This window comes from Sebastes umbrosus, chromosome 7 (assembly GCF_015220745.1).
Source record: "Sebastes umbrosus isolate fSebUmb1 chromosome 7, fSebUmb1.pri, whole genome shotgun sequence".
NCBI classification, from domain to species: domain Eukaryota; kingdom Metazoa; phylum Chordata; class Actinopteri; order Perciformes; family Sebastidae; genus Sebastes; species Sebastes umbrosus.
In genome coordinates, this window is record NC_051275.1 from 4,831,878 (window position 1) to 4,858,320 (window position 26,443).

The window sequence follows — 26,443 nt, forward strand, 5'->3', positions numbered from 1 at the left end:
TTAAAGCTAGAGTGAAAATACTGCTATCATATGAAACTAGAAAACCTGAGGAATCCATTGCTACTGACCGTGCTTGACGTGAAGGAGGTTAAATAACGCTCCAAACTTATGCTAAACTTTGGCGAGGAAAAGCTGGCATGGCCATTTTCAAAGGGGTCCCTTGACCTCTGACCTCAAGATGTAAATGAGAATGGGTTCTATGGGTACCCACGACTCTCCCCTTTACAGACATTCCCGCTTTATGATAATCACATGCAGTTTGGGGCAAGTCATAGTCAAGTCAGCACCGTGACACACTGACAGCTGTTGCTGCCTGTTGAGCTTGTGTTTGCCATGTTATGATTTGAGCATATTTGATATGCTAAATGCAGTACCTGTGAGGGTTTCTGGACAATAGTTGTCATTGTTTTATGTTATTAATTGATTTCCAATAATAAATATGTACATACATTTGCAAGCAATAAAGCAAGCATATTTGCTTACTCCCATGTTGATAAGAGTATTAAATACTTGACAAATCTCCCTTTAAGGTACATTTTGAACAGATAAAAAAATGTGTGATTAATTTGTGATTAATCACAATTAACTATGGACAATCATGCGATTAATCTAAATCTAAAATCTAAATATTTGAATCGATTGACAGCCCTATTCCCAATCAGTTAATCATTTTTTCATTGTCAGATGAATACAGCCTAATATACATGCATTCAGTATGCTATTTATAATTATATTTCCATGCACCACAGGAGTGCCAGGCCGACCAGAGATCACAGGATTTACCAAGCCTGCCATGGAGGGGGACGCAATCACCCTGACGTGCACCACACCAGGCAGCAAACCAGCTGCCAATATCCAGTGGTTCCGAAATGACAAGGAGGTCCAAGGTAGGCATGTGGTGTTGATTTCACAGCACATTGTATCCTCTGTTACCACTTGTACCCTCTTGGAGACATCATTACTGTCAAGTCATTCAGCTGCAGCATTCCTTTGTGCTCATATTCATGCATTGTTCCACTGGCCGGGGTTTAGTGGTGCCATGATTCTCCTGGCTCACAGCCAGCATTGCTGCTGTCGTTGGACAGCGTCCAAACGTCGTTGGACTGTGGCAGAGCCTTCCACATTTCACTACCTGACCACGGTGAAGACGTGTAGGAGTGCCTCTTATTGATTCTAATTATAAAGTTAACTGTACATCAACAACAAGTTCTGCACCGCATTCTGTTTTCACTGTTCGTGGCACTAAAGTAATGACCATGTACTGTACAGGTTGATTAATAGAAACACAAATCAATCATGCAATACTAAAAGGTGATCATCATTAAATCTTCAATTTACAATAATATAGAACATTGAAGCTGCAAAACCTCACATTTTAGAAGCTGAATCCAGCTGAATTTGACATTTTTGTTCAGTAAAATGTGGATTGGCTAATCGACTCAAGTATGCCACGTAGAAGAATCATGATTTGAGGTCGGCTATCCCGCCAAAACTGTCTGAGAGAAGAAGAAGAAGATGAATTGCATGCTTACTCTGCTGAGGCTGTGCGCTTCATGTTTTGTGTTCACCTAAAAAGACACACAGGTGTTAATTTATCCCACAGTTTCAAATTCCCTGTACAACCTACAATAGCGCTGTTTGCATGTGATGAGTTGCTGGGCATTCGTTCCGCAGGTGGCTCTAAGGTGCTTTATTTTTTTTGGAATAGCAGCGATTAGATTAGTCAAACGAGTCAAGGAGGATGCAAGAACGCACAAGAATGCAAACTCAGAAAGGCCACATAACTAGCTTCACCCAGACGGAAATAAACAGTGACAGAGACAATGCATTAGGCAGCAGATGGTGCAGTGTAATGTGTGCTGATCACACTAAACCAGCAGAAGTTTTCTGTGGTTTCACACAGTGCGCTTTACAAGCTTTCACTTTGTTGTATACCTCTTTCCAAACTGTCTGAAGCTCTGCACTTTGTATTTTTAGAGCTTTTATCACCGTCTTATTTCTGCTTTAAAAATGCAGAAAAAGAGACAAAAACATTAAAAAATAGGAATGGAATGTTTTTCCTCAATTTGATGGCAGAGGTAAGCTGTGTGGAGCTCTTTAATGTAACGCAGCCTGCTGCAGAGACTCAGTGTGACAGTTGCTCTTTATTGAAGATTTGCACCAGAGAGCTTTTTCTTGGTGGTTCTGTCTGTGTCTGCCCAACATGGCATGATGATTGATGGGAGAGAGGCCGAGATATGAAGTTTTCTTGTTGAAATGACATGCACGTAGATTCCTGAAAGGCCAGTGGAGAGCTGGCTCACAGCGTCACAACCAGACTCGCTGTCCATCTCGAGAGGCACTGACTGAGATGATCTCTATTTTTGCTTGATGTCTTGAGTTGCACTTTAAAATAAATCTTTAAAGCTCAAAACTGAATATCCCTAACATATATCTATATATATATATACAGATATATATATAGATATATGTACATAAAACAAATGCCAAAACGCAATTTAACAGAGTTTAAGGTGTTTATCCATGGCATCCATCCAACTGAACTCCCGTATTTTGTGGATACAAATAAAAATGTAATACCTTCATCCTGTTCCAAGGTCAGCAGGCATCATATGTGCATAAAGGAAAATTAAAACAAAAGGATGATTCCTTACATTTGTATTTGATATATGTAATGGCATTGATATGTCATGTGTGAATTGCATATCTCTAAAACTCCATGTGCCCCATGTCTGCCCAAAACTGGTGTCTTGTATACAAATGTGCTTTTATTAGTTTTACCTGCGTGCGGTGGGTTTTATTAAGCCGCTTGGGCAAACAGACCTGGTGTTATGCATCTCCAAGTCAAAGTGAGATAAAGAACAAAGCAGAGACTGGAGGCCTTGACTTAAAAACTTCATTTCCATGTCAAAGTGTCAAAGAGGAGGAATGTCAATCAGTGCTCCGGATCCAACTCTTTTGTAGGTGCTGCTTTAAAGCTTTCTTTAGCGAGTATGTGCTGGGAGCAGCATGTTTTGCCATTGGTTCTTCCGTGGTAGATCATTGCCGCCAGTGTCTGCTGTCAGTCAAATCTATCCCCACTGGGGGACCCAGTCTACAAAGCTCCTAGATGACAGCAGGTGTAATAGCAAAAACATGTCATATTTATTTCATGCTCTGATGATTTGTTTTTCAACAATTTATATGAGAAGCACACAGCATTACAAACCTCAAAATGCAACTGTCATCCAGTGTCAAATAATTTGTTTGCAGAGTATAGAGCCATACAAATTACTTGTGTTGCTGAATGACAGCTAGGCTTCAAATTATAATCTATTGAGGAAAAAATCCACCCACTGTCACTCTCTTTGCATACATAAAGTGGCCTATATATTCCTTTCACAGTGACAAAGGCACATTCAGATACACAACAGCTCCAACATGGACTCATTTAATATTCAGTTAAGCAAGATATCAAGACATTTTAATCTAGACAATAAATATAATAATAATAATACTATTTTGGTGTTAAATATATGTGCTCCATTTTGAATTGGGCTCCCATCTTGTTCTGTAAAATTAAGCAGAGCAAAGATGAAATATCACAATTTAACAACACATTATGGCCTTCATGTTGTGTCTGAAGTAAAGAAAAGGAAAGAAAAAAAGTCAATCTGATCTAATGTTTGAATCTTTTGTGTCACCATACAAAACTGACAGCATGCTATTATACTACCTTATCATCATACAACAGTTTGTATGATACCTTAGAAAAAGTAATTCCTTATTTTTTGTGCGTTTTCCTACGAATGTCCAGCAACACGTGACACACGTGTCAAGTTCCGCTCCAGTCTTTTTAAAATAAACTTCTTCTGTCTTCACACAACTTGGTTAGGTTTACGCAAAGATCGACTTGGTTAGGTTAAGACAACAAAACTACTTAATAGTAGTACTATTAATAATTCTAATACTAATGCTAATAGTACTACTAAATACGGAATTTACGTGACAAATAAATCAACGTTGACTTCTGGTTTCACACAGGATACAAACACCGGTCTCCTGGGCAGGTGTTTTTTGACCCACCCATACACCCCAATCACTTCCCTATGCAGCGTTTGTCCCTCTTTATGCTTCCTGGTTCACAATTATGTGGATTACATATGAATGGATTTTGTGGGATATATACTAATACCAATTATGGTGCATTACTTTTCGTAGGTATAAATATGAATGATAGCAAGCTCTATACACATACGATGTAACCACTATGCTTTATTAGATAGAAACTACCAGGGAAGTGGTATATGCTATACTTTAGACACCATTCTAACAAAAACACTATTCTAAAGTTTATAATTTACATATTTTTGACTGTTGAGATTATTGATAAAAACAAATATTACACCATTTTAACTTGATAAATCTCCACTTTAATTGTAGAATAATGTGCCCGGCCTTTTTTTTTCTCCTAAGTGTTTATGTGTGTGTGTTTTCATGGACATGAGATGCAGTATGTGATAGTGTTGACAGTGTTGACCAGAATGTAACATCACTGTGAGCAGGTTCCACCTCGTCATCTGTTGATTTTTTTTAATTTGTTGACTGGATCACTTTCAGTCCAAGTCCTTCACTTTTGTGGTCTATTTACTTTATTTGTTTGTCCTCTATTTCTGAGAAGGTTTCCATCTTTTACTTTGCTTCTTCAGGTTTGATATTATCGTCTTCATCAAGGCCAGGATCCAAAATTAGATCAAGTGCCTCATTCATACAGGAGCTCAGTGTGGTGCTACCGCTGACGTGTGAACATGAATGGTGTTGTAGTCATACCTTAAGCCATTACCGGCAGAAATGATCTATGTGTTGCTGTTTATATATATGCGCACAGTTTAACTGTAACATTTTTTCAATTATGTGTCTAACATCTGTTGACCTAACTCGAAGAACACAACTCCCTGGCTGATAATGTTTCCTGTAGCTCCTTTGTTTACCCACTCTCTACGTTTTAAGATATGGGGAATATTGGAGAATTTTACAAATGAGCCACATTACAGGAATATACCAACATATGCTGTAGAACATCAAAGTGTTTTCTCACATTTATTGCCTTAGATGGTGGTTTTGATCTACTCGACTTTCCACTGTATCTGTTTACCCCTTTAGAACTTAGTTGAAAAACATTTAGTAACCAATAAAGTTTAATGGCCTGGAAACTGTGGAGGAAGTTATAGAGGGTTATGAAAGAGTTATGGATTTTTACGTGGTGACCAAATGTAAGATAAAACTTGTTTTCAGCTTTACCGTTGTAAAAAAAAAAAAAATTAAACTCTTCATTTTAATGGTAAAATCATTTATGTGCTAAACAAGCGCGTGTGTGAATGTATTTAGGCCTTTTAAATTGTTTCATTCAATTCATTCTCTAAGTGGAGACATCACATTGCTATTCACAGATACACTGGGCATTGATTTGTGCGGCTTCATACGGCGCTCCAGCATCATCTGCTTTAAAGAGGGACCTGAGCTCAGTGCACATCTCTGCTCTGATTTTATTAGTTGGTAATTTCACATTTTCAGCCATTTGTAATAATGTTAACTGTGATCTAAAATGACAACAACAACAGCTAGAGATCATTTGTTTGAAACAGTGTTCCCTGTGGCTACACTACTCAGCCCACTTGTGCGCTGGGAGTATAGTACAATACAGTATAGATACGTGCCAGCCTGTGCTGCTCTCTTCTACTATTGTAGCTGAAACTATTATAGCATGATAAAACATTAGACATCACATTATTTTTCTCTTTTTAATTATTGTATGTGCTGTAGAGGTATATGCATGTACTGTATGTATGTATTGGGGCTGCCCCCTCTTAGTTGATTGGTTGACTAATTGGCCATTTTGGTCTTGGTAGACTGGGATTTCTGTGTTAGATTGATTGTTCTCTTTGTGCTTTCTTCATGCTGAATGACTTATTTGCAAGAGGCTTATGAGCACAACTCTGGTAAACACAAGATTTACAGTAGTGCTTTTGTGCGATTCTTTAGGGAAAAACTCAGTTTTACAGACATGTCAAAATAACTGATCAATTCGGCGACAGGATCGTGTATGTGTTGGTCGACTTGACTGAGAGTTTCTTTGGTCGGGGACAGCTTTGGTATGTATGTGTTCATATGTGTGCGTGCGTATGTATGTGTGTGTGTGTGTGTATATATATATATGTGTGTGTGTGTGTGTGTGTGTGTGTGTGTGTGTATACATATGTATGTATGTAATCTGAAAATGTATAATATTCTATTAAGCATCTCACTGCATAGACCTGACAACCCCATAAATAAATCGTAAAAAACAACAAAAAAAAACATTAGATTAATGTGTTGTGAGGAAATGTTTACAACTAATCAACAGTCAAAAATAGAAGTAGTTATTTGTTATTTGTTTTTGAGCCAGAACTATTTTTATGAGATTTTCATCTCATTTCATTTTTATTAGTATCAAATTGAACATCGTAACGGTTTCTTCCTGTGCCTTTTTTTATTTTTATGGCTACTTTGATGTTTAATTTAAGTAAACACTGAAATATAAAAACCAAGAAGCCATTTTAAACAGCTGTTACAACTGCATTATCAAATCAAAAAAATGCCGCAAACATGTAAACAAGGCTTAATGAATATCGAACAATACTGTATCATAGACAATTAGTGGCAATGAGTGGATTAAAATCACCTGTTAGCATGGATAGTATTGTCTATGTGTGAACATATTTATGCATTGTACTACACAAGACCACATTGATTCAAACTATGTTTGCCATCTCACATGGGAACCCAACCACTAATTTACCAGCAGAGCAGTTGTTAGCATGTCCCTTAGGTCTCTTTGACCCTCCAAACACTAAAATACTAAATGGCAAGATTGTTCATTAAGGATGAGCGAGTTCCAGTGTGGGATTAAAGACCCTAACAACTGCTAAATGAGGCAAAAAACATGTTTTCTTCCGAATGTGAGTTTATACTTAAAGGGCTTTCAACAGTAAATTAATTGAGAAATTAGGTCACAGAATGAAAGAAAAAAGAAAAATTCTCAAAACATTTTAGGCTGTAATTATTGGTCAGCAGGCAGTAGGTTGCAAACTGCACCAAGCAGGGGGTTCTGGTGTTAAAAGAAGCAAATGTGCTATTAGAGAATGCCTCTAATGAAATAACCAAAAGCTCAAATTGTTATTTATTCAAGGCTGAGGACAACTTGACCCAATGAACATAAAACAGTAATTAATCTGAAGGGCAGCCAAAATTTAAGTCTTCCAAATTATTCCCGACCAACCCTAATATTACTCTTATTAAACTATAATAATCCTACATGCCACTGAGGTTCCTCCTTGTTAAAACAGATGCAGAGCTAGTGATTACAGGAGCGCCCCCCGGTTGTCTGAATGTAGATCTGCTTGCCTCTTGGGGTTCTGGTTCAAAGCAGGTGCACCTTGGCACATTCACATTCTTATGGAAGCTGCCTCTGCATGCTCTCTGGCGATGCTAGCAGCCGCCTTGAAACAGACTGACAGCTTCTTCTATGGCAGCTCTGATGCTGCAGGCGACTTGATGAATGAGAGAAAAAGCTGGAGAGATTTGTGTTTGACGCCACAGAGATACTTACTATCCCGCCTCTGTACTTCAGGGCAAAATGCAAGGCCTCTGACTTTTCTATTTGTTCAAATGATGTGTGATGTTTGAAATTAGGTCTAAAGAATGATCTCATTTGTGATGCATTAATCAATAAAAGCGTGTTGTCAGGAGGCCAGTGAGGTTAAATGTAAAATGGCTATTATTACTATTAGTTTTGAAGTTTTACTTTTTGTGTGTCATGCATACTGTACAAAAGATATCAGCAATTAATATAAATCAGATCCAGAATAAAGCACAAAAATTGGTGTAAAAAAAGAAAGAAATTACCATTTTGTCATGTCTACTATTAAATTCATAAATTACTAATTATGTACATGTAATTGTATCTTACAGTAAAAGATAAATCAAATTGAAGACTAAATAATTAGTTTATCTTGTATTCTTTTCTAAGCTTCTTTTGAGACAAAGTTATCAAAGAAAACCAAATTATCACCATCTGTACAACAGAAGATTTCAGGATGTTGTCAAGCCATTTCATGAAAAAGTATCACTAATTACAATCACATAATTGTAGTATGTACAGAAGAATAATTATTATTGAATCTGCCAATACCAATGGCAAGAGAAAAAAGACGTGAAGTAGTAGTTTTAGCAGTAATAGTAGCAGTCATAGTAGTAATAGTGGTTCCACTGGAAAGTCCAATTACATAATGAATCCCCTCACACATGACAAAATCAAAGAGAATCAGTGGAGTGGAACAAATGGGACGGATCAGCCCAAAGTGATGATGATATGGGTGATCTGGGTTTCATTGCAAGCGGCTTTTAGTATTTAATAGACCAAGGGATTGAACAATCCGTTTGTGAGGGAAGGAGTGGAGTACATACGTATGTATTGATTGACTCAGGTTTGCAGTGGATGGCAGAAGGTCCAGGGAGAGGAGGGAGGTGTAGGGGGGAGGATCTAAGGGGCTGAGCAGCTCCAGCAAAAAGTCTCTCTGAGTCCGTCGTCAAGTTTGTCTTTTTTTGCCTTGTTCAGGTGCAGTGGACTTGTACGTCTCTTTTCAGGAAAAAGTGACGCTAACGCACAAAGCGTTGACATGAGAGACGCAGCAAACTACAAAGAAATGCTTCCAATTATAAGTTAAGAGGCGTCTCTAAATGAAGACGACATCAGGGCAGGGACGAAACAGACACAAATCAAGATCTGAAGTTGGGTAGAGGGCGAGTGTTTGGGCATGAAACTAAGAGGAAAGAAAGGAAAGGTGTGACTACGACTATGGAAATCCACTCCGCACTGCCGGGTGTGTCTGTTTGTGTTGACTGGGATGTTTGAGTGATGGTCCTGGAGGAGCAAACACACCCAACCAACCGAGTCAATGCTCACACTGCTCTCCCCTCACTATTCACTCTACTTTGACTTGACTTTCAAAGGCCAAGGATGCTCTCCCTCAAAGGAGATGCAGAGAAAAACAACAACAACAACAACAACACTGCAGCTGTCTATGTCAGAAAAGCAACATCTTGAAATAAAATGTTTCTCACGTTTTAGTTAACGTACGAGCGAATTGTTCTGTTTTTCTCTGCTTCTTTTTCAAAAGTATTTTTTTGCATGAAGACCTTGCACAAAAGCCAGAACTGTTCCCCAATAATATTAGTAATCCACGCGTATAATGCACCCCTGTTCATTTTCTGACTCTCTGCAGGCACCAAGGAGGTGAACGCCACGGGAAAATCATTCTCAGTGAGGAGCAGCCTCCAGTTCCATGTGGACAGACGGGACGATGGCGTCGCCTACACCTGCAGCGTGGGGCATGTGTCTCTGTCGAACCCTTACATGACAACCGAGGTCCTGGAGGTCCACTGTGAGTGCAGTCATACACACCCTGCAAAGCTGGATTAGGTGTAAGATTAGCATTGAGAAGAAATACAAGGATTGAGATTACATTTATGTCTGCAGGTTTAGCTTTGCATTTGTTCAGGATTAGTGTGGGATTAGTTTGCAGGTAAGGGATTAGTACCAAAGCAGAACAGGGATATGGGCCAGAGCTAAGAGCTGCCCAATGGGTAAAGAACTAACTACTGCGGCGCTTTGTCAGTGTTAGAGTTAAAGCCTCTAACACACAGTACTGTCATAGCTTTTGATTTGTTTGTCTTTTCTTCACAGATGCTCCCCATGTGGAGATCACACATTCACTGATTATTCCACAGGAAGGGCAATACTTCAAATTGGAGTGTGTGTCCATAGGCAACCCAATGTAAGTTGGCATTTCTTTACAACTTCAATTTGATTGCAGTTACTTGCATGAAAATGGGCAGAAATTGGACTTGAAATGTGATTTGTCTTCATTACAGAATGTTTCTTCACTTTCTTTCTTTCTTTACATTTAGGAATTAATATGCAGTTAGATGAAAAGAAAATATTGTTTGTATTTTCTTTCCCAGACCTGAACCGGTGCTGTGGTCTAAAGATGGAGGAGACCTGCCAGACATCGAGCGTATGATTGTGGAGGGCAGGGAACTAACCATCACCACACTAAATAAAACAGACAATGGCACATACCGCTGCGAGGCCAGCAACCACCTGGGGACCAGCAGTGCTGAATATATACTGTTTGTATATGGTGGGTACAGTAATGGTTTGTCTTGTTATGGATGATCAGTTTTGCTGTGGCTTCATACTCGAGGCTTTTGCAGCACACTGTGTGCTAACTCAAAGATTGTCGGTGTTCATTACAGAGATACAAAGCCAGCAGGACTTTTCAATCTGGCAATTTAACCGCTAGATGGTGCATGTTGTAATAAAAAAGCCTCTGGATTAAAAAACATAATAACAAAGCAATAATAGCTACATTAAATATGAAAGATTTTTCAATAGAATCACAAAGTTCAGCATTTCCTGGAACCACAATGTTTCTGACAGATAATCTACCGATCATAATGACTGTTGGAGACATGTTTAAGGGACAATTTTTAATGTCAAATTTGCATGGCAAGTAGATTTGACTTTAGTCCTTCAACAGTCATTGGTGATTCATTTATGAATATCAGCGGACGTATGCTCCCCGCGGCCATGAAAGCGAGTATAGCTAATGGATGGATGGAAATTAATAATTATTTTGGCTATATAATAATGTGCCAGTTCAATGTAGGTCAAATTGGTTTGATTTGATTTCAAACACGTAGAAGACCCTGCTAGTGTGTTTGCCAGGTTTAGCTCCTCAACTGCAAATCATGTGCACATTTTGGCTGACCATTTTTGAAAGCGTGATGACAGTTTTAGATTTATTGATGTATTTTTCTCACCCTTCGAGGTAGTCCTTGGTTTCCATTCATTTTTGAAAAAGACAGTACTATGTTATGGTTGTGTGTAGGTGCAGATTGATTTGACAAATTTCCATTGCATTACCTCACAACAATGTTGTAACCCATGGGCAACCTCCGGGTCTGAGAGTTGAAGCCATAGCTGTAGTGCCTTAAACTTGCATTCTTTCTAATAGCCAGCAGGGGGCGACTCTTCTGGTTGCAAAAAGAAGTCTGATTGTATAGAAGTCTATGAGAAAATGAGCCTACTTCTTACTTGATTTATTTATTTATTTACATTGCAAACATGAGTTTATGGTCTCAATCGCTAGTTTCAAGTCTTCTTCAGTACAGCGTGATAGTAAGATAGTACATTTTTATCCCATTTAGAGTCAAATAGACCATAAAGCAGGGTATGCTTTAGGGCATGGCTACCTTGTGATTGACAGGTCGCTACCACGGCGTTGTCCGGTCTGGGAGTTGACTGTGTTTTCATCTTACAACTTTAACCCTTTCACGGTGTGTTTTCAGTTCATGAAAGTTAATTGTGACATTTTGGTCGCCTAAAAATGTCTTATTCAGCGTTCAGTTGTGCTTAGCTCCACCCTCATTTGTCACTTCTGGTTGCAAAAAAAAACAACATGGCGACGGCCAAAAAGCCGAACTCGAGGCTTCAAAACGGCAGTCCACAAACCAATGGTTGATGTCACGGTGACTATGTCCACTTTTTATATAGTCTATGATTGTAACTCCGACAATAATGAATGCAGTCTTGATGTTACACAACTCAAGTAAGTTAAAACAGTTGGCTAATTTATTTGTATGCACTGCATAGAAATGAATGGAAACCAATGGCTGCCTGGAACAGAGAAACAGTAGCAAATCTCTTTATTTATTTTATATATAATTTAGCATCATGAAAATGAACAGCACTACATTGCATCCTGCCAGGTGTAATGAAGGATTGGAGAGAATACAGTAAAAGGTGGCTCCCAACTGACCTTTAAATGTGAAAATCAGGATAGTAAGTTCACTTTCAAATGTTATTAAATATGTGTAATTTTTTGGTTCAAATGTGTAAAAGTAAGGACCAGTACAAAGTGATTTGTAGTCCTGCAGGTCACCAGTTTGCATACCATTTCCTCAAGATTTCACTTCCAAATCTTGCCTTGGCACTGTGGAGGATAACCCAGTTTACCTCACTGTACTGTACATATCGCTACACAGGTTTAGCTTTGGACTTTTCCTATGAGGAAACGGGTAAAAAAAAAAAAGTGTAAAGGATGCAGAATTTAGTTTCCGAGTACTGCCTGGAGGAGAGATAAGTTAATCCCGAGACAGTGGAGCGGCTGAGAGAATAAAGACAGCATGGTGCAGGAAACGGATCATTAAGGCCTCTGCAGCACATGTTTATAACGTTTATCAAATACAGCCAAGTAAAAATACAAAAACAAGGAGAGAATATTAAAATTCAACATGGATTTATTTGTTTCCATTTTTGCCAATTAAGCAGTCCCACAGTTTGTTTGGGAGCGACTTATCACAGCTCAGACGCTGGACTTATTCAAGCTCACAGGCAGTTAGTGGATGCACAGCAGCTTCTTTGTTCGATTTTAAAGGCAGAGACTTTTGGGGAGAGGAAGCCCTTCATTTGGGAAAAAAAAACAAAGGAAAAGGAGGGTGACACATTCGTCCTTTCAGCTTTTGTTATCTCAGTCTTTTCTTTCAGCATGCTCATTGTGGGGTAGGCAGTGATGTCAGGCTAGTCCATATCATCCTGTCATATCTGGGAGCCATGGTCCAAAGTTTCAATCCTCACATTTCACAGTCAGAGAGATTTTTCTATTAGTTCAAATGAGTTCAAAGAAAAACATTCAAATTTCTTGAATTAACCTGGGTTTTTAGAGGTATGCGTGTATGTGCCAGGGAGCCGTTTCTCCCTTTCTGACGGATTAACAGAGGAAATAGCGAAATGTATAACCCTCGGCAGCACTCTCACACTAAATACAAAGGTCCTGGTTAGTGGGAAGGATGAAAAATTGAGTTGAGCAGGTAAAGGATGTGCGAGACGGGCTCATTTCCACCGATGATGACAGTCATTCTTCAGCGCTACATCGTGTCTGTCTGAATACTTACCAGGTCTCTTCGGATCATCTCAGCCTCTAAGCCTAATTTGCTAATGACAGGAGAGCTGAGCAGCAATAAATGTCATTGCTCCGCTGCAATTTATCACCGTCTGCAATTATGCTCCTTAGTGCGCTGTATTAAATAAAGCAATGTATTGCACCGTATACGATAATTACTCTGAGTGAGATGTTAGAGACATGGTAACAGATAGTAGTTTGGTTAAATACAGTTGAGAAATGACTACATCTGATTGTGAAGCTGCATCCCTGCTTCTCACCCCTCACATGTCACTCGTTCATTATACATTTTGACCTCAACAAGCATGACACATAATGAGTTTCACATTCTCTGTGTGTGTGGCCCATTTACCAACCATTCATTAATAGCTTGAAAATATAATAGATATAAGAAATATGAGTCCTTCAAGTACGACTCATCCTTTTCTCAAAGATATTGCTGAAAGAATTTACTCATTCAGAGCTTGAGTCATTTGCACAACTCTCGTATGTTATCATCTGTGCATTTTTTTTCATTATTTTACCTGTAGTCAGTGAGGTGATAGACCAGAATTAACCCTCTGCACCAGCCACGTGCAGTAATTGATTAGTGCTTTTGTTTTTCCCGTGAGTTCTCTCATGTTGAGCCTGTTCCCCACAGAGAGGTTTGCTTTTGCTCCCCTTCTGTTCCCATTTTCATTCAGCAGACGTCATCACCTTAGTGCCTCCATCTTCAGCTCCCCTGCCTCCTCCCTCTCTAGCCTCTTTCATTCTATTCATTCTATTCTTCAAGTCCGCTAATGCCGACATTCCCACATCAGACATAGGCAGTCACAGCTGCGTTCGCAGGTACGCTTGCTCCCCCTCCATGGCCCCGCCTCAACGCTCCATGCACTCACAAACATGACACTGAACACACTGTTGATGATTGATGAGCTAACAACTGAGCTTTGAGCTAGAAAATAGCATTGTTTTACTGGATGAATTCAATACTCTATTTTTCTCTTTCCTCTCTGCTTAGTTTTTTTATACACCGTAAACCTCACCAGCATTTTTATTACTGTTTCTGATTAGTTTTTATTATTGGTAGCTGACAATACGTTACCACATCGGGTAGTTACTGTTTGCAAACCACTGCACACATTTACATCTTCGCAGAAGCAGAAAATAGAAAATAGAAAACATGAGTGTTTGTACTTTTGTTCTTAGGCTGGATGATTTCTACCATTACAACCCAACAATAACAACACATGCAATTACGTTTGAATAATGTTTACCAAAATCACATGCTCCATGTGTTTACTTCAGTTCGTCTCTCCTAATGGGATTCGTGTTGTAGTGGTTGGGTATGACTTTTTCCATATTGAGGCACAAGAGCACTCTGCAGGTAAAACATGCTAATTGGCTTAACAGTCGAAATAGCTCCGGTGTTGTGATGGAGAAAAACACAAGGGTTACTTAGATTTGGGTCGTGCTTCATTTTGATAATCAACCTGTGAACCTTAAAGGTGCCCTGTGGAGTTTTCCTGTAAGTAAACAAAAGTTATGTTAATATTCAGTGTTTCTCACCAAAACACATTATGTGTATCCTTCAGGTCTAGCAAACCTGTTGAATGTGTTTCCTTCCTCATAAAATACTTGAAAAGCTGTTTTTGTTTTAATATTGTTGACATTCATGTCTACCAGCTTGCCGTCTTACTGAGACGCCCTTTGCGAGTGCAACTGTCGGTCAGTGGAATAGTTTGAAACTGGCAGGAATGTGTATTGTGTTGACCACATGCACGCGTATGCATTCAAAATGCAAACACTCATAAAAACAATGCTCCATAGCACTACTAGTGGTCAAATAAAACTCTACAGGGTACTTTTAAACTACTTTTTTCTAAAAGCTGTGACTTCACTTTTCCGAGCAACTTGTCATTTGGCCGTATTTTTAAACTCCTACCTATCCTTCATCATAGACTGCCCGATATTTGTTGTTTAATACTCTGGTGCTGGCAAATGACATGTTTCCTGATACCTGAATGTTTTAAAGTAGATGAAAAGTCCTGAAGTGTTAAAGAAAAAAACACATTTTCTTATTTACCTCTTGTGTTGCAGATAGTTTTGGTTTTATATTGCCCAGGTTTTGAGATATTTGTCTCTAAGATATGCTTCCACCCTAAAACAGTGGTGTGGACCTGTGAATTCTTTCTGTGAATTGACGCATTAAGGATGTACATAGCCAATTACACACCAAAAATCTCAGTCTGTACACCTTTGTTCTTCATCTTGTCCTTGTCGATGTATCTTGTGCTGCTCTCCCAGTGACCGTTTACAGTAACTCCAGTTATGCATGCATGTGGCTGTGACAGCAAGCTTCGCTTTCCGCCACTTCTGCACGCTGTCAGCGTAAAAACTCAGAAAAACAGACCATGCTAATTTCTCATGTTTCCTACGAACTTTGTGGTCACCTTTTTTATCACGGTGTTGTTCCCCTCGTCTTCCCTTACTGCTGTCACTGTCTGCAACCATGGCAACAGCCAAAGACTTTCCAGGGCCAACAACAGGTAAATATCCCACTAGACGATCATTGCAAGCCAGATTTACAGTGTGTGATGCTGGATCTGGATCTGGGTCCACACAGCATGAGCCAAACCATCAGCATGCATGGATGCTCACCCTGCTGACGCCAGCCGCTTTCTCTCCAGCCATGTCACAGGCTGCATAAGTTATCACACAATATGTTTCTGGTTTGGTTTGTCTTTGCACGACGAAATAGACGGCTCTATCTGAGTGGAGATGGGCTGGAGATTGCATCTGTGCCAGTGTGTAAATATTGGATTTCAGATCCTGTGATTACGCAGAAATTCTCTTTATCCTTCACATTTCTGACTACATACAAAAATATTTCTGTTTACCATATTTTTCTAGGTGCATTCATGATTGAGTCTATGTGCATAGCTTGTGATTGCAACAATTTAGTTTGATATGGAATTTATTTGTGATATGAATATATACAGTATAATATAAGATATAATATAAAAAATATTCATACATATACAGACAGGATGGAAATAGGATAGAAACAAGATTCACAATTCATGTGGTCTTAATCTAACTAAATGCCAGATAGGCCAAAAATGGCATTGATGTCCCTGTGTGCTGCTGAAATGTCTGTGTCGTTTCTCAGTGTCATCTTAGTGTTTCAAGAAAGTTGTTCAAATTTTTTTCCTACCGCCTTGATTTTAAATGAATTGCTCCTCTATAGTTTGTTCCAGGATTGACATACGAATAATAAGTGTATTTACACTATAAGTATAAAGTATTATGAGTATAAGTATAAACACTCATTTTGTCCCACTTTAAGGGGAAAGCATAAGTAGCAAGTTGTGTTGAGATGGAGACGACACGTTCAGCTGCAGTGCAGCAGGAGCAGTTCAGCTTGTCTCATTCCTGTGAGCAGTGTGCACCAGCCGAGTGTGATATGAAAATTGCTTATGCCCCTTGTTGACAGTGGAATCACCCGTACAGATCATTATGTCCATCGACATGCAACCAAAATTGAGCTAATTCAACTGTTGTACCAAAACAGTTATTGCTTCAAAGTCTGAAGTGCCTGCTTGTGAGTCCCTGATAAAACAATATTGGTGGTTCTATCCTGCATGGAGTTAATAATACTGCATGTTTCACACGCCATCTCTTTTTATTTTTAACGTCCCACCCTGGGTTGCTGAAAATGATGGTTGCATTCCGTTAAAAGAGGAGTATAACAAGGTTTGTAAGAACATCCCCGCCGTCATTTCCCAGGGTCACTTTGCAAACCTGAGCACAAGCCATAGCCATCCATCAGCTTGAGATAATGAGAGCACACGAAGTGCACAGTTAAGACACAGCCACTTACAGTTTATTACAGGACAGATACAAAGGCATGCTCCCGCCTGGGAAACCTTCAGCTCGCTCTCTGCCCGGAGGACGCCTCATGTTAAATAACACTTATTTTAAAAAACTGATTCTCAGCAGCAGAATGTGGCAGCGAGTAAGAAGGAAACACAAAAGATAGCATGTGTAGAGGCTTTGGCGAAAAAACGAAATCATCACTCAGAGCTCGACTTCAGTTTTCTTGCAGCATGTTGCTTTTGCTAATGCCACATTATTGAATTGTGCAGAGATTTGTGGTATTTCCTATGATTTACACCTTTTATACCTCAATTCAAGCACTTCAAAGCTGTGTAATGTCAGGTTGCTCTAAATATGACAAAAGCTCATTTGGGACTGTTGCACTTTGTTTGTGTGTGTTGAAGTGTTAAAGCTACATCTGGATATTTTCATGATATTTGCAGGAGTAAATTATTTTCATTGCTTTTTGATAAATGTCTACGCCTGCATTAGACAGCAGTGAAACATCTTGCAGGTGTTCATTTTGTCCCTCCTCTTTCCTCTCCATTTCTCTTTTTGTTACAGATCCTAATGCTTTAGGGCAACATGGACCTGACCACGCTTTAATCGGCGGTGTTGTTGCAGTCGTGGTCTTCATCACCTTGTGTCTGATAATAGTTCTCGGACGATATCTGGCCAGACATAAAGGTAAAAGAGGTCACTTGAGCTTCCTTGAATAACAATTTTCTTGCTTGGAGTAAATGTATATGTCTTGTGCTTTTCAGCGGGTGAATAACTTGTGGTATGGCTCTGTTTGTCTACAGGGACGTATCTAACACACGAGGCCAAAGGAGCCGAGGACGCCCCCGACGCAGACACAGCCATCATCAACGCTGAGGGAAACCATGTGCATGCAGAAGAAAAGAAAGAGTACTTCATTTAGACTTCTGTAAATCTTTTCATGACAACTTTTGACAGCAGACATGCAAATTTAAGCTGCCTCAGCGCCACTTCATGATCTGTTTTCTTTTACTTATGATTCTTTTGTCTTTTCCAGAAAGCTCATGCTTGGATATGCTTGTTTTCAAAGCATTCGCTGACAATATAGCCTTCTCCTTTTGTAATTAATGTAAACCACGTACAATTGGATTATTTCCATTTCAGTTTTACGGTGCCTAAATACTGTATATTTTTCTGCATTTCTTTCATCGCTTACATTAACGTTTTTTTTTTCCTTTACTATCTCTTACTTTACCTGTTATACAACTTTTTTGCAGATTTTTTCAAATTCAGAATCAGCAAGAAACGTGCTTCAACTCAAGTCTTAGCTTTTCAAAATGTTTTGCTTTAAGAGCAGAATATGTTAAATACGTAAACAGGATTAAAGAGTGGTTTTGGATGTTGCCTGGAGCTTACCCCACCACAGCCATACTGCACACATTCAAAAAATCATTAAACTGACCACACACTTTGACAAAACAAAACACGGAAGCACAATCTATGTGATTGTCTTTAGATGAAATCAACTCCCTCTTAGCACTGTCTGTATATTTCTGCATTGATCTACTTTCGGTTTTCGCTCATGTTGATTTGTACCAACAGAGAACAAGTCAGAAAATTAAAGCACAAAGTCTGAGGACTAACATGGAGGGAAAACACATTAACTGTTCCTTGTCTCAGGATTCAATATGAGTCTAGATGGAGAGACGGTGTCAGACAGGTGATGGAGATTTCAGTACACTTGCAGTTATCGTCATGGATGAGGAACTTTAATTTGGGTTGGCGATTTGATGTAAGATCCAAACTGAATGAGTGGAACCTTGTGGGGGTTCATTATTTATGTTGAATTTTATCAAACAACTATGCTCAATGTGTGGATATTGCTGTAAAATACTTTGCTAACGTGAATATTGGTGGACAATATTGTTGAATCTTGGGATCCCTGACATATTACAATTTGTATATTAGCATATACAGTATTTAAAGTATTCTTAATTTTTCTCCATTTATCTAACAAGAAGTTGTTTTGCCAGGCGGCATGTAAATAATGTGTAAGTATTCAATTTTAGTAAAAGATAAAAACATAGCTTTTAATTTCAGGTCCCATCACTTTGATGAGATTCTTTTCACATTTTTGAAGATTTTTTTCAAACAGGGATTCTAATGAATTGCTTAAAATGAAAAAAAAATGAAAAAAAATCTGGTCAAAATATATGTATTTATTATTATGATTGATTGACATTTATTATATAATACTATATTGATTGATATTATTGCTGTTATTACTAAAGTAGTTGTCTGACATTAACTTTTCCATTTTTTAATTCTGTAACTTATCATAAAAAAACAATACAAGGATCACCGTTATGGCCTTTGAGTTTGCTGCAAACAGTACTAATGACATGTTGAGGCATTGGTGAATCAGACATGCCCTCACTGTATATAGTCACTGTATCAAAGACATTGAACCACATTGCCAATGCTCATACATGTTATTTTGTTAGTTCAGTATGATGCTATAAATAACTCATTTTGTACAAAGTTTTAATCGCTGTAATTAATTTGCTTTTTATGGGGGACGTGTGAGGTTTGCTTTTTTCTCAGTATTGAATATTCATTTTTCAACTATGCCACTGTAAAAAAAAAAGAAGAAAAAAGAGAGACAAAGTGCGGATTAAAATATCAACAACTTGAAAACTGCCATTTTGTTGTGACTAGATTTGTACTGTGAAATGCACTCAAGAGAAATGCTTTTTGCCAGTATGTTACAGCGCTATTACCCCGAGTCACAATATGAATCTGCATCGCTACAATTCTTTAAAAGGGAGCATATGTTGATGGACAGCGCTATGACCAAAGCTGCACTGTAATTGTTATTCCATGCAACTGTTGAGTATTACTCGGCCTTTAGTATTAATAATATATGCAAAGTGTTGAAGGATTAAAAAACCATGAAGCTCCTCAGGAAGATTGCCCGGGGCTCTCAGCTCCCCTCCTGATTTGTGCATTAATACAGGGTGACAAAAGGAAGACTCGAGTCTCCCCGAATTCCTCCCCGTCTCATTGGAGCCAAGTTCGATATGCTTGAAGTGGCTTCATGAAAGTAGCCGCAGATGTCAACGCAGCAGGCTGCTGTTGCCCTTGTTTTAACAAACTTGAGAGAGGAAGTAGGCTGGGAGAGGAAAACCGGAGGCAAACCACTTTGTGATTTGACATTATGGTCAAGGATGTTAGGATGCAGCTGATTGCTTTAATTGGAAGTGAAATGATAACACTTAAGATGAAACTTTATTGATCCCTGCGGGGAAATTAGATCATTGAAAATGCAAATAGTAAAAGCATCTAACAGGAAAAAAAGACGAATGGAATAAATGTACTAAAAAGATGATAAATTAAGAAGAAATACTTAGGAAAGAAAGAGTGAAGCAGTAAAATAAAGTGGATACATTTGTTCAAATATATTGTGTATGTGTATGTATTGAAGTGGAGTATGGATCACTGATAGATTGGTACAGGTATTATAGCATCCATGTCTTCTTAAATTAGTATGCCTAAAAATGCAGTCTATACTAAATCAAATAGAAGAGTGTATGAAAATACTGTGAATAAGAATCAAAATGCAAGTATTCCAAAAAAATGGTGAGCAAATGTGCATTATATCCACAGGGCCATATGTATGGACATGAAGTGTAATGATCTGGAGACGAGCATTATAAAAACTAGACATTTGGCTAAAGCAAATGTTGATTATAGTATCTTACATTTAGTAGTAATCTGGATACTACACGTGCAGTAAACCCTAGTAATTTAGAATAAAAAAGAAAGCACCTTTTATGGCCCATTATCCCTGCTTCAGTGACACAGATGAACTTTTTGAAATTTGATGATGGATATAATAGCCTTGTGCAGATTACTGAGCTCATATTAAATATCTCGACATCCTTAAAGGGAGATCTCGTTCCAGGACACGGGGCCCGTGTCATTATGATCCTCCATTCTTCAGCTCCCATTGACCTTGAGCATAATGTTGCTTCCCAGCAGACTAATGTTGCCATTATCAACACACTGTCCGGCCAGCCATCTGCCTGCTCCGCACAACGCTTCGCTCCCCCTCTCCTCTCGCAGAGACGGCTCCCAATGCTCACTTCATAATCATTACCACCGAAAGCCCAGCCAGTTCAAATAAACATCAGCTCCCACTATCACACTCCTTCGCGTTATTAAAAGCTCAGTGCTTCGTTAAGCTATGTAAATTGAGATAGACTGTCTTGAATAATGCCTGGCAGAAAATAATGCTAAAAATCCATCATAATTTAGTAATTGGATATGGAGGGGGGGAAACATTCATGTGCAATCGTAAATAGTGAGTTGGAAAATGGATTTTCTCTTTACCCTTGAAATGTGAGAACCATACCCTGGGCAATGTAACAATCACAGCATGACCTCTGAGGAGGCCTTGTAAGTCTTACTAAACTGAAGAAACTGATACCCACTGTACCCTGTAGGCAGTGTCCATATCAGTCCTCTAGCTCACAATAAGCTCTTATCATAGCAGAACAGAAGTCTCTGACAAAATCCTTCAGGGACGAATTGATATCTTTAAAAAAAACATTATTACACTTAAACATATTAGGTCTACAGCACAATTCTGATTTAGCGATGTTGAACATTAATTCTTGAGCTAATAGTTGCATTTGGGTGGGGTGATTCATGAGGATTTGCCTAAACATCAAGACTCTGGTAGAAGAGTTCGGTATTTTCCAGTGACTTGGACCAGACTGTTATCAACAGTTTGTTTTTTCTGTTTCATCCCACCGTTCTGCTGTAGATTAGTGACAACTGGAGGAGCCGTAGCAAGACTTTGCATGAAAAGCCCTCCAACCCTGACACAAATAGTGGTCCGTCTTTTGGATTAAACAGCACAACTCTTTATGCAGAAATAACAGTAATTCCACTTGTTTTCACTATCCAAGCATGTAAATTGCCTTGTGTAATTCACTGGGCGATTTGCGGAGGAAGAAGAAGGATAAAAGGATTTCAGAGATGGAGTGGGATTGCAAGGCAAATGCGGTGTGTTAAACAGAAGTGATGAAGAAATCTTTGTCCTCTGGATCATGTTTTTAATTACAGATTTAATAGGTATTAGTGACACTGTGAAGTGATTCATCCAAACCTTATTGAGTCAATACTGTATTTACCGATAACAATAATCACAAAATTCCCACTATCCAACTCTGTACTTTTTATTTTATAAATATTGTGTCATCTTTCATATTGCCTGCCAGGCAGGACAAATATTTTGGAAGAGTTTACTTGTAATCATTGCTCTGCACCCAAAGATGAGGTGCAAAGAGCAGACAGTGGAAGATGAAATTCACAATTTTTCAATATCCTCCTTTTCATTTTCAGAACTTTGTGTTTGGGAGTCTGTTATCGTTGCCCTTAGAAGCCCGGGGTTGCATTGTTTGTGTAAATGGTTTTGTCTTTGATTGACAGCTCATTCTAATGGAGAATTGGGTAGAATAATAATGGCATGTTTACAACACTGGTGCTGCCTTTGAAAATAGTCTTTGCGGAATAAATCTCATGATGATGCCAACTTGCATCGCAGGTACACTCCTTGAACATCATGGATTTGTCAAAATACCCACAGCTAGATTAGCTTAATGTTTTCTTACTTTTATGTATGTTCAAACAGCACATTTAAAGCAGCAGTGGCTAGAATTGGAGCAAATATGATTCAAAAAAGTTATTTTATGAAACGGTCACTATATCCTGACAGTAGTGCATGAGACAGGTAATCTGAAAACAATCATGTGCCTCGGTGTCCTCCGATGTGCTCCGGTGCTCCTAATGGCATCTGCAAGATTCCAAACACCAAACGGTCAAACTAGGCAGCGCTGATGAAATATTAATCAATATTCTGTTAATGCAATGCCTATTTCTTGCATAAAATGTTTTCAGAAACATCTTGTCGTGTACTGTTCAGCTGTAAAACAAGAAAGTTTGTCGAGGAAATACCAAGCACCGCCCACCAGCCGCAGCAAACTTTCTCATTTTACAGCTAAACGGTACACTACAGGATGTTTCTGAAAACATTTGAGGCAAGAAATAGGAATTACAGTAACAGCATATTGATTCATATTTGACCAGCGCCGCCTGGTTTGACCGTTTGATCGGAGTTTGCGAGTTATTGACAGCTGCCTCCATTGAATGAACAGCCAATAGGAACGCTCTCTCTCTGAAATGACCTGTGATTTGCCAAAGTCTCCCGTCACGGGCTAGATTTTTTAAAGCCTGAAACAGAACCATGAGGAGGTGCAGAAGTCTGGTTTCCTCTCAGAACACTTGAATTACAATATGCTGAAAGGTTATTATGGATTTTTTTGCCCAATGATGCCAAAAAACATTCTTGCTACTGCTGCTTTAATTGAAGCTAATAAAGGTGGAGCACAGCTGAGCCTTCTGCAGCCCCCTTTTGACTTACAGCTGCAACATTCACGCGTCATCTGTATCGCTGCTGAATCAGAGGGCTGTAGGATATTATCTTGAGATGTGTTTTGCCTAATCGTATTTGATGAGATTAAACAGATCACTCACACTTCCACTTGTGACAGGGCCGAGTGGAAGTCAGAAGGAGTCAAATGATCTGGAACAAAGAACATGAGCTTGTGTATCCCCCTGGATGCATCACCATGCCATTAGGCTAGATGAATGTGTACAGTCAGATGCAATTCCCTTGTTTGCTGCATGAGGGCTTCCACTTTGTGAGGCAGCGGCTCCACCGTTCGAATCAGGCCACATGCAGGCCCGTGGATTGATGACTGAAACAGGGCTACCCACTGTATTTTAAACTCATTCATCCACACTGACTCGCATTCTCTGTGGTGCATCTTTAAATAGCCCGCCCTGGGATTGTCTGTCTGCCATTTGATTTATTCTATATCGTATTTTTAGATCTAATTAAAACTTTTCTGTATTGTTTGGCTGAATTTTGAATTGTGCAGGCCCAGGAGACCACATAAAGGCAAGCCTTATCTTGGTATACTTTTGGGGGAGGGGGAGCTAGTACCTGTGGCATAAGGTATGCAATAAATAGAGTGCCATCTGTTTGGATTTGAGCACTTGAGATTCTTCCAAGGAACTCACCAGAGACTTAATTAAAGTTGGAATATTAGTGAGTGGGAGACTGATGCTCCTCCAATAAAATGACAGCTATAGGAAATCTTAGCATTAGTTTGATAACAGAGATTCATTTTTCTTTAGAGTGAAAAGAGAGCGCTGCACTTTTATTAAATTGTTTATCCTCGGAGATTATCATAAAATATCATTTCAATGCTTTTTACCAGTGGTGTTTTTGTAGTCGTGGATCTATTAAAGCTTTTTTAAATCCTAGTTTTTCCATTTATCGTAGTGGGGTTGCCATTTCCAGCTAATGTGCACATCTAATGGAAGCACAGGAAGTTATGTATGTTCAGACAGGAAATATTGTGTATATATGCAATAGACGTTCTAGTGGCTAAATGGATAATTAGTCAGTTAATGAATGTCAGCACATTTTTGGGAAAGATGATGTTCCACCTTTTACCATAAGCAACCATGCCTAACTTACTGTAGTTAGAAGCGTGTTTGTGATTTAATAGTAAAACCCTCCTGATTGAAGATGATTGTAAGGTTTACATGAATTTGTCTGTGTATCATAAGCCAACGACTGGATGATGTCCTAACACCATTATTAGTGAGGGAAGTTACTCATTTGTTCTATAGACAGGACAACAGTGAAACGGATTTAAGGAATTAAAAAAATAAAACAATTACAACATAGTTAACGAACACAACATAACACTCTTTCTCCCGTGTATTCTATTATAGGAATTTCATTTTCAAATAGCAAACCCTCTCCAATGCAAACAGAATAATAATGTGTAAACAGTGTATTGAAAAGGTTCTGACAAACTGCTGTGCCTGCAGGATGCCAGCTGTCTGGATGTGGGTGGACATCAGGCGTTGGCATCAGCCTCATTATCATCAAGGTCCCCCTCTCCCTCTCCCTCCTCTGGATGTTCTCTTTTTTTCAGTATTTATAGTAATGGCATAGGACGACATCAGGTTTAATTGCCCCTGGTTTAAAATAGCGTCATAAGCACAACATATGCTTTGGCTCAATGCACGGCTGTCTGTTGTTTGTACTGTACTTTCATCTATTGCATCAATAATCACACACACTTATATCTTACATATACACAATTAATTATTTTGCAAGTGATGGTTGCGTTTATTGCTTTAAAATTTCATGACTATCTTATTTATTTTACATCAAACATTCTATTTTTAAGTCGGGATTTCAACAAAGTTGCACAAGAACATCATTAACCGAATTGTTTGAACTATGGTGTAGGAGGTAAGCACAACCAGTAGCTCTGTAGGATGTGATAAATTAGGGCCTAAAACAAGAAATGTATTAATTCTACCCACAGTGGTTTTAAGCAGACACCACTGTTGTTGCTTGGAAAATACACCCATGGTTTGTCCAGGAATGTGAATTTCTCTTTCTCATATAATGAATTTCTGGCAAGGCCTATTGACCCCAACAGTCAGTTTTACATGTTTCATATGAAAACATGCTTGATATCACCACCACTTAGCATCAGTGTCGCCAGATCTTCTGAAAAAACCCTTCAGCATGGTTTGCAGAAAAATGTTTGAAATGAGGGAAATAATCACCGATTACACACACAAGCATTTCCTAAACCCATAAGTCTATATCTGTATTAAAGCACTTTGCAAAGATAAATCATACTTGAGAATTGGTCAAGGGGTGACATAGCACATTGCAAGCATATAAGGAAGAACTTCTCTTGATTTATAGGGTTGTAGCTGTATAAGCTGTGTAAGAGTGCATACAAAAAGAAGGGAGGGACCAGTGGGATTGCTAAAGCTTGAATACTTCCATAGCAGCGTGCCAGTCGTCTTTATGATGCCAGTCAGTGTGATGGTGAGCCTCGGGGATTACTCCAGACAGACAGCTCAGTAAGACAACTGATTAAATAGTAGTGAGAAGAGAGAAAATGTTTAATTCAGCCATATTTAGTATTCATGGGATGGACAGCCATACAAGAGTTCACCTTGAGGGGTCATCGGGGGAGAAGGTCCAGAATCCCAAAGAGCTGCCAGGCCAAGTTTCCACATAGCACTTGGAAACACAACTGATTGTGTTTTTAATTGCTTTGATTATCAAGTTTACTTTGGCTGAATTGAAAATGGTAATGCAGCACATAGCGAATTAACAGACTGATATGCGGAGAAAAGGAGTTCTGTTGTGCAGCTCTTGTGACATTGTGATAGATTTACCAAAGCAAAATCAATGCTGAACTTCAAGTGGAGGATATTAATGAATACCTTCCTCATACATTCAATCCGTTGCATTGATACATTACAGTAAACATTAATATGCTTGTGTGCATGTTTTATGGCATTAGAGTATCTTACAAAAAGAAAGTGAAAAATTGTGCATGATTGGCTGTGAAAGGAGGTTATGTTTTATTATAAAAATGATCAACTGC

General features: G+C 38.8%; 1 protein-coding gene across 3 annotated transcripts in view; it reads left to right on the plus strand.

Annotated features, from left to right (window-relative positions):
* Positions 1 to 19,581, plus strand: part of LOC119491452 (cell adhesion molecule 2-like) — a 168,559-nt gene extending 148,978 nt beyond the window's left edge. For 2 of the 3 annotated variants that reach the window (XM_037775533.1, XM_037775531.1), the window contains 7 exons: positions 750 to 887; positions 9,303 to 9,461; positions 9,764 to 9,854; positions 10,042 to 10,220; positions 15,545 to 15,571; positions 17,466 to 17,588; positions 17,705 to 19,581. In XM_037775533.1, the coding sequence (XP_037631461.1) occupies positions 750 to 887; positions 9,303 to 9,461; positions 9,764 to 9,854; positions 10,042 to 10,220; positions 15,545 to 15,571; positions 17,466 to 17,588; positions 17,705 to 17,823 (836 nt within the window). In that variant the 3' untranslated portion in view covers positions 17,824 to 19,581. The remainder of the gene's footprint in view (positions 1 to 749; positions 888 to 9,302; positions 9,462 to 9,763; positions 9,855 to 10,041; positions 10,221 to 15,544; positions 15,572 to 17,465; positions 17,589 to 17,704) is intronic. The other variant, XM_037775532.1, reaches the window with a different exon arrangement.
* Positions 19,582 to 26,443: the final 6,862 nt, after the last annotated feature.